The sequence below is a fragment of the Bison bison genome, unplaced genomic scaffold (assembly GCF_000754665.1).
Source record: "Bison bison bison isolate TAMUID 2011002044 unplaced genomic scaffold, Bison_UMD1.0 scf7180017864374, whole genome shotgun sequence".
NCBI lineage: Eukaryota > Metazoa > Chordata > Mammalia > Artiodactyla > Bovidae > Bison > Bison bison.
In genome coordinates this window covers 5,159,558-5,168,420 of record NW_011494946.1, presented here as the reverse complement: position 1 = coordinate 5,168,420, position 8,863 = coordinate 5,159,558, and the positions used below count along the sequence as shown (strand labels likewise).

The 8,863-nt window shown below is 45.9% G+C and overlaps 1 protein-coding gene across 2 annotated transcripts in view; it reads right to left on the bottom strand.

Moving 5' to 3' along the window:
* Positions 1-2,757: 2,757 nt before the first annotated feature.
* METTL6 (methyltransferase like 6) overlaps positions 2,758-8,863 on the bottom strand; it is a 16,415-nt gene continuing 10,309 nt past the window's right edge. The window contains exons 5-6 of one of the 2 annotated variants that reach the window (XM_010856733.1): positions 5,480-5,621; positions 2,758-3,071 (exon numbers count right to left, since the gene is read on the bottom strand). In XM_010856733.1, coding sequence (XP_010855035.1) covers positions 2,890-3,071; positions 5,480-5,621 — 324 coding nt within the window. In that variant the 3' untranslated portion in view covers positions 2,758-2,889. The remainder of the gene's footprint in view (positions 3,072-5,479; positions 5,622-8,863) is intronic. The other variant, XM_010856734.1, reaches the window with a different exon arrangement.

The window sequence follows — 8,863 nt, the reverse complement described above, 5'->3', positions numbered from 1 at the left end:
GATCACTTAGGAAGCCTTTCTTATCTCTCCTTGCTATTCTTTGGAACTCTGCATTCAGATGGGTACGTTTCCTTTTCTCCTTTGCCTTTTGCTTCTCTTTTCATCTATTTGTAAGACCTTCTCAGATAACTATTTTTCCTTCCTGCATTTATCTGGGGGATGGTTTTGATCACTGTCTCATTTACAGTGTCACACACCTCTGTCCATAGTTCTTTAGGCACTCTATCAGATTTAATCCCTTGAATCTATTTGTCTCTTCCACTGGATAATCACAAGGGATTTGATTTAGGTCATACCTGAATGGTCTGGTGGTTTTCCCTACTTTCTTCAATTTAAGTCTGAATTTGGCAGTAAAGAGTTCATGATCTGAGCCACAGTCAGCTCCCAGTCTTGTTCTGCTGACTGTATATACACTGTATATGGTATACAGTGTACGTATGTACGAAGTATAATGGGCTGCCCAGGTAGGACTAGTGGTAAAGAACCCACCGGGCAACACAGGAGACATCAAAGACGTGGGTGTGATCCTTGGTTTGGGAAGACCCCTGGAGGAGATGGCAACCCTCTCAAGTATTCTTGCCTGGAGAATCCCATGGACATGAGAGGCTGGTGAGCCATGGTCCATAGGATTGCAAGGAGTCACACACACTGAAGCAACTTAGCACACACGTGTAGTATAATAAATATCCTATACTATATATAGCATACACCTTACTCTAGAGGGAGATAGTACTTGTGCTATTTTCTATAGCACTATAAACTAGTATTCACTACCTTTCTGGGGCTATTTCCTGCCTGTGAAGACAAGGCAATATTGGTTGACTCTTGGCAGTCTATGATTTAGCAAATGCTGTTACAGAGTTTCGCTACTAAACCAACTGTGGCCTTTTTTCCTGGGTCCTCCGGGCACCCAACCTGCAGAAGACCCTGCTTCTCTGTCTGTCTGGGGTGCAGTAATGGAGGGGTCCCAGGGAGAAGGGACATGGGAACTGAGGCAAGAGAACTGAGGCCAGCTTTTATCCTCTCTTACCCCAGTCTACCGGCCCAAACCATGACACTCATTCCCAGTTAACGGCTCCTCATTCAGTTAACTGTATCTTACAACCCATGTATAGTAAGGTGGGGTCACTGAGGTTACCTGGCTCAGTGTCAGAGATGCATGTGTCCTCAGGCCAGCTTTAAATATCCCCAGTGCACAATGTGCAGCCTTTCCCTTACGGGGCAGGAGTCTGGGGCCATCAGTGCTCCTGAGAATGGAGACAGCTCCAAGCTGTGCTTGGAGGAAACCGTGTACCTTGACCACAGGCCGACCACCGGCAGAGGGGCCTGTTCTTAGAGCCAGGTCCTTGTCAGCCTGCTCAGTGTGCTTCAGGTCCACTCCTGGCTCCAGGGCGCGTGGTGGGCTGGGTCAGCAACCTCCAGCAGGTCTCAAGACAGTTACCCAGGACTTACAAGGAAGGAATCCAACGCTCTGACAGAGTAAGGCCACAATGACTTCCGATGACAAAAGCCCACCCTTACCCGACCACCACTGCTCTCCAGTTCCTACTTCAAATATGCTGCCTTTATCCAGCTCAGCCATTAAAAGCCAAGTGACGCTGGTTGGAAGCAGTGGAGGAAAAGGGTTAAAGGGGCTCTGAGGAAGGGGCGTTGAGCGGCATGCCAGGGCTGAAGCAGGGTGTGGGACAAAGAGGGAAGAGCCTGGACTGGGGAGGGGGAGCCTGGGGCTGGTGGAGGCACTCCACTAACCAGCTGCTCTGGGGCTGGGGCTGCCCCTTGCTTAACGAGGCCTGTGAGCGCTCTCCCCTTGGTTTCTTCACAGGTTTATTTCAAAGGACAACTCTGTACTAAGCCCTCCTCAGTTTTGCTCTCAGCTGGGCTAGCCACCTTCCAGCCTTCAAAAGAAGGGGAGAGAACACTCAGAGCCACACACCAGGTACAGTCAGCAGTCCCTCTTGCTTCCTGCCCGTCAAGACCCCTCCAGTCAGGGAGAGACGGCAGACGGCCGACCCCCGGCGAGCACGCTGTCTGAGCCCACCGTGTGTCCCTCTCCTCTCCAGGAGCTCACTGCACAGAATACTTATGACTGTGTCCAGCCCCTCCCCGTGGGGGCCACCCCCTCTCAGAGGTGACTGGGGTTTTAGGGCCTTGGCTGGCTGTGTGGGCAGCCCAGACAATACACTAGAGACATGTTCTCATCAAGAGCTTTCTGCAAAAATGGAAACATAAAGGTTTCCAGGATCAACTCCTGTTGGCAGGCCAAAAGAACTCTGATTATACAAAGTAAAAGTTGTCACACAGGAAACAGGTTATGGAGGGTCCCACAGGCCACCTCAGCACTGGGCATGGCGGTCCTGACCTCCTAGCAGCCCCCGCCCCATATCCCAGAGGGGTGTGGGGACAGGTGACATGTGAAGGGTCTCAAGAATGAGGCAGAGGGGCATGGGGTGTTCTTGAGACGCAGCAGAAATGGAATTTGTAGACATTGGTCTTGAGGTGAACCAAAGCAGAGGAAAATGGGAAATTATGAGACAGTGGAAAAAGAGAGCACTTCTTCAAGCTAAAAATACATTTGGAGGTGTTACGTTGGTCTATCTGGCCTCCTTTTCCACGGGATTGTCTGACACACTGCTTGGTGGCACACTCAGACTCGCAGGAACGATGAATGACATGGATCTCCTCAAGTGCTCAGGGCCCTTATGCATTTCTACGTGGAATCTTACTACATTACACCATAAAACTTTCCTTTTCAGGCACTGCTATTATATTTGTATTTTTATTTGTATACACATTCTTTTAAAAAAGTTAAAATACAAAAATACACAAAATAAAGAGTGACTTTAAATTTTGCTCGTCAAGGACAGGCACAGAGGTCAACCTAGTGAAAGGTCAGGATTCATGGCCCAGGTCGGGGGTAACAGGAATTGGGTTCTTCTGAGACTTTCGGAACTTGCTCTGAAGGAAAACCCTCGGCACACACAGTCCTTCTTTTTTATTCACCGTCTCACGAAACACATACTCATTCACCTCTTCTTCGTAACCTGTGTCCAGAAAGAGCCGCGCCAGGAATTCTGGAAGACAAGCAGATCAGCAGTGCTTGCAGTCTGGATGCCACTGTACCCTGAGCAAGAGTCAGTGCAGCAGGGGGCTGAGAGCACCTCAATGCGAGGGGTAAGAAGGCTCTGCTCTGGGGGCTGACACACTCCTACTTCTCCATCAACAGAAACTCCCCATCATCACCAAGACATTCACCAACCTGTCACACGCTCCTCGACCCATCGGGACTCCCTACCAGCAGCACAGGCCCAGACCCTGCACTCACAGTGTACGTGCACATATACAACGTGTGTGTTCATGCAGTGGGTGTGTGTGCTCAGTGTGTGCGCGCTCACTGTGTGTTCACTCATACAGTGCATTCATACAACGTATGTCCATACAGTGTGTGTGCTCACTCATACAGCGTGTGTGTGCTCATACAGCGTGTATGTGCATTCATAGTGTGTGCACTCACTCATACAGTGTGGTCAGTGTGTGTGTTCATAGAGCATGTATGTGCTCATTCACAGTGTGTGCACGCTCACTCATATAGTGTGTTCATACAGCATGTGTGTTCACGAATACAGTGTGTTCAGTGTGTTCACTTATACAGTGTGTGTGCTGTGTGTGCTCACTGTGTGTACTCAGTGTGGGTTCAGTGTGTGCTCATAGTGTGTGTGTTCATATAGTCTGTGTGTGCTCACTCAGTGTGTGTTCAGTATGTGTGCTCACTCACAGTGTGTGTTCACTCAGTGTGCACTCACTCACAGTGTGTTCACAGTGTGTGCTCAGTGTGTGCACTCATACAGTATGTGTGTTCATAGTGTATGTGTGCTCACTCAGTGTTCATAGTGTATATGCGCTCATTTACAGTGTATGTGTTCAGTGTGTGTATGCTCACTCTGTGCTCACACAGTGTGTGCGCTCACTCATACAGTGTGTGCACTCACAGCGTGTGTTTGTTCATACAGTGTATGTGCTCACTGTGTGCGCTCAGTCACAGTGTGCGCGCTCCCTCAGTGTGTGTGCATGCACTCATACAGTGTGTGTGTGTGTGTGTGTGTGTGTGTGTGTGTACTCAATCTGTTTACATCAAGCTCCTCACCTATCCTGACATGACGAAGGGCAGTCAGGTAACAGGGTGCAGAGAAAAAAAACATCTGATGGTGACAGCCTAAGGAAAAGTTAACCCAAGTAACACATCACTACATGTTAAGTGAAACAGAAGAATGGCTATGTGACTCTTATAAAAGGCATTACTCCAAAGAATGTACTTTGAAGCACTTTGTAGATATTACTACATCTTCTCAATTATTTATAATTGATTTAATCAGACTTCATGAATCCAAAACATTAAAACAAATTTTTAATTTTCACCGTATATTTTCATGCTTTTGTAGTCTTAATGGTAATCACTAATTTTTAGCTTTATTTTTGAGTTTAAGAGAATATTTCAAGAAGTAACAAATGTAAAAATTAGAACTTAAGAAGGTAATTATATTACGGTTCATATTACAGGCATACCTCAGAGATACTGTGGGTTCAGTTCACCGCAATAAAGCCGAAAAAAGCAATAAAGTGAGCCTCACAAATTTTCTGGTTCTCCAGTGTATATAAGTTATGTTTACACTATGCTGTGGTCTTTTAACTGTGCAATAGCATTGTGTCTAAAAACACAATGTACATACCTTAATTAAAAAATACTTTATTGTTAACCATCATTTGAGTCTTCAGTGAGTCTTAGCAGTAACATTAAAGGTCACTGATCACAAATCACCATAGCAAATATAATACTAATGAAAAAGTCTGAAATACTGCAAGACATGAAGTGAGCAAATGCTACTGGAAAAATGGTGCCAATAGACTTGCTCAACACAGGGCTGCCACAAACCTCCCATCTGTGAAAAACAGAGTATTTGCAAAGCACAATAAAACAAGGTGCATCTGTATAAAATAGGCTCAAAACTAATGTTCAAAATACTAAAATCATATTCAACATTTGGATTGTTTTCTTATAAAAAATGACCTTTTAAGGACCCCTCTATTAGCAAGCTTGTGTACTTAAGGAGTCTCACTTTTATAGAAAAAAAGGTCTCTTACCTTTGTGAAACTCAAGTAATCTCAAGGCACTATCCTGTCCTATTCGCTTGCTTTCTGAGGGAACGAAGTGAAGATTCTGGTTTGCCCTCCCAGCCTTCCCAACACGGCTCCTGGCCTCATCCACATGGCGCAGCAGAGCGTTTCCACTGACCGGGTTCACTAACTGGACACCCTCACTAGACAGCCTGTGAGCTCACAGCTGACGCGGTAAGTGGTGTGTGTGAATGGTTTTGGCTCAGGGTCGTGTGCCTGTGTATGGAGTCCAGTCACCCCCACCCACGCAGTACCACAAGAACAGTGCAATCAAGCAAACAGAAATCATGACAGATTCCAGCAATCTTACCATCCGTGAAAAAATATGATCTGGTTCCATCTTGTCTAACATAAAAGTTTTCTGCAAGTTTGCTCCCGGCTTTAAACCTAAGCATGGCATGATCATACAGCCCATAGTCGCGAAACAAGACACTTTTGCCTGGTTTTAATACCTACAAAACAAAATAGGCTGCACATAACTCGGGGACCCAGTCAGACAGAACTTACTATAAAATAAAATCTGATTATTTTACAGATGAGAATAACTTACATTTGTGACAGTGATAAAAAGGGACAGACTGAAATGCCTGCACTACGAAGGAAAAGGCCCTGCCAAGCAAAGGTTTGTAAGGCCTGGCTGAGTCCCAGGCGCTGGGGGGGTTACCTCCTGAGCTCTGAGGAGAGCACCCTCGGAGGTCCAGTGTCACAAATAAAACGCTGAAGACATCAGAGGGAAAAAAGTACCCTCACTAAAGTATTAGCACATTCTCCCATCATTTTATTAGCCATCTCCTAATCCATGACCCTGTAAGTCAAACTGTTTCTTTAAATATCTATGTAATCAATATGTTCTGGCTTTTTACTGATGTTCTGGCCTTCCTCAGCCTGCGTGTCAGTTCTGGGCTCCTGCATGCAGTTCTGTATGGCTTGCTCACTATGCTAACACCATGCTAAGCCCTCTACAGCTGACCAGACATTTTCTCACTAGGTCTTCATACAATTCTAGAGGAAAAGTGTGATTGTCCCGAGACCAAGAAACTGGTAGCAGAAAAATCATACAGCAGCTTATGTGCCCACAATCATACAGCAGCTGCTAACAGCAGAGTCCGAGCTCATACTTGGGTCAGAGGCATCACGAGAGGATAGGGGATATCTGTTAGTCCCGGGCAGCGACGGGAAGCGGGAGTGTCAGTCCAATTCCGTCCTCACTCCTGACAACACCAGAGAGGCTGGGAGGGAGGGGTAACACTACCCATTCTCCCCTGCTGCTGCACTTCTTGCTTTCAGGCAGAGGGCCCACAGGCCAGTGTGGTGTGTAGAGAAGGGGCATGTGCCAGGCACCGGTGGGAGCCCCTTTCCACAGCCTTTAGAAACAGCTGTCACAGAGCACACGTTTCAAAAACTGGAAGGTAAAATCTGCAGAGCACAGTGTAACTGCTCCTCTCCTACAAAGCAAACAGCCATATGCTTTTCAGAATGAAAAGAACAAGGTACTCGCTTTGACACTTGCTTTTTAAGTGGGTATTCTTTCAAACTGTGTAACATTACCAAGTGAGAGTGGTCTTCAAAAGGGGGCATTGATTTTACTAAGTATATTCTTACTGTTTGCATCAGCAAGATAATCTTTAAAACATGACATATACTACCTACTACAGTAGATATCTGAGGTAATTTGATATTTCCTCTTCCTGAATAGAATATGAAAGACTGTCCATACTACTTCCAAGTGTGCTGCAGATTTTCTCACAGCGCATTCTTATCAACACTTGCCGGGAGCCACCACAGGAAGTCCCACCCATGACAAAGGTCATGCGGAGAGGACCTGACAGGCAAAGGTGGATCAGGACTCGAGGGATTCCCTGGATCTGCTCGAGCATCTACCCCAAAACCGGAATCTATCTGTCTTACTATTTTGTGCCTTTCACCAACTCTTCTGACATTAACAGGGGGCTATCCCCAACCACCTTTTTCTGGAAAAAGTCAACTTAGGGCTCTAATTCTGGGCATGATAGGAGTGTTTCAATTCAAACCCCTCTGATGGCTTTCTAGCTTGCCTGACAGGTTTATCCAGACTCTTGCAGCTACGCATGTGATTGTTCACAGCCTCCCAACCATGAGAGACACGGGAAGCCTGCCTAAAACATTCTAAAAATATAGAGCCTTTCAAAGAGTTAAAAACTATTAGAGTGGTGCTGGTGTAGGATTTCATTGTTGAGCCAATGCTTGCTGCCGAGTGCCCATACCCCTTATCCATTGTGCACGGGGGAGTGCACTGGTTAACATAGTTAGAATGTAAGGAAAACAAGCAGTAGCCTTAGAATTAACCACATCAGACCTTTGAGCTAATTGGTTCTTTCTTTGTTGTAACTCACTTCACCTTTAGCATTTTCTGAGGCTGACATAGATTAGAAATATAGAGAAAAAACACTTCAAGGGAAAATAAGTTTTCTGGTTGAACAGGCTTTATCAAAAAACGGTCATAAAATGTCCACAGGCCTCCAAGGCCAGAAGATAATGTATACAACATTGTTTATGGAAAAGGTATGCAGAAAAAATCCTGGTTTCGATAAAGACAAAACAGATGTAATGTTTGGGTCGACGCTGCATGACTCTGCATCTTTCATTTCCCTCTAAGTACAAGTCAAGGTATAAAAGTTCCTTTTGAAAATAAAGTTATGGGCCTCGCTCACCAAAGCTTGGTCTCCCTGTGTCAATCTTTCTTTCATTTTCTTTCTTTCTCTCTCTGTTCTTCTTTCAGGAGGACTCCTTGGGGCACAGGGGCTCTCTGAATTCACTTTTTTGCCTAGGCTTCTAAGACCCGATTGGGAAGGCACCCTGCATCTTTACCGGGGAGGGGGCGTCCTGCGTCCTCACCCCACCGAGAGGGTGCCTGCGACCTCTGTGAACAGAGCAAGTTCCATGCCAGGAGCTTTATTGGCTTTCTGTGTAAACCAAGGAAGATCAAGCCTCTTTCTCTCCCCTTTTACTTTCCTTATCGCCAATGCCATCATTCTGAGGGTACCCCTGGATCCTGCTGGGGCTAGACCCCGGCAAACATTAGCATGCATTAAAAATACTGTCAATAAAGAGCCTCGTGCTGCAATTCATGGGGTCACTAAGAGTCGGACACAACTGAGCGACTGAACTGACTGACTGACTGGATAAAGACATTCTTACTTTGGTCAGAAATGTGACTAAGAAGAAAACAATCTGAAAACTTTAATTTGTATGAGACTCACTTATTTTCAGAAGGAAGGGAAGGCCGCATGGGACTGTCGCTCAGGAATCTGGGAACTCCTGATCCATGGGCCAGCTCTTCCGTTAACTGGCTGAATGACCCTAAACAAGTTGTTTCATCCTCTGAATGTGCTTTCTCGTCCATAAGACAGAAATTACAGCACTAACACCTCCTCTGAGGCAGGACTGTGCTTCTGCTGGGTTTTCTCGTCCTCCGGGCAGCTCCAGAAAGATGGCGGGTGAGATCAGTTAGACCCTCTCTTGGTGAGTGAGGCTCAGAGCACAAGTGATTTGCCTGGGCTTTCAAGGCAAGTTAGTGGCACAGGGAAGACCAAAATCCTGTCTTCCAATAACAAACTTAGTTGATTTTTACTTTACCATTTCATTCCAAAAATGAGGGAACCCAACTTTAAGGTTCCCATTCAGTTTAAAATTAAGTGATTTTAAAATTTCTCCA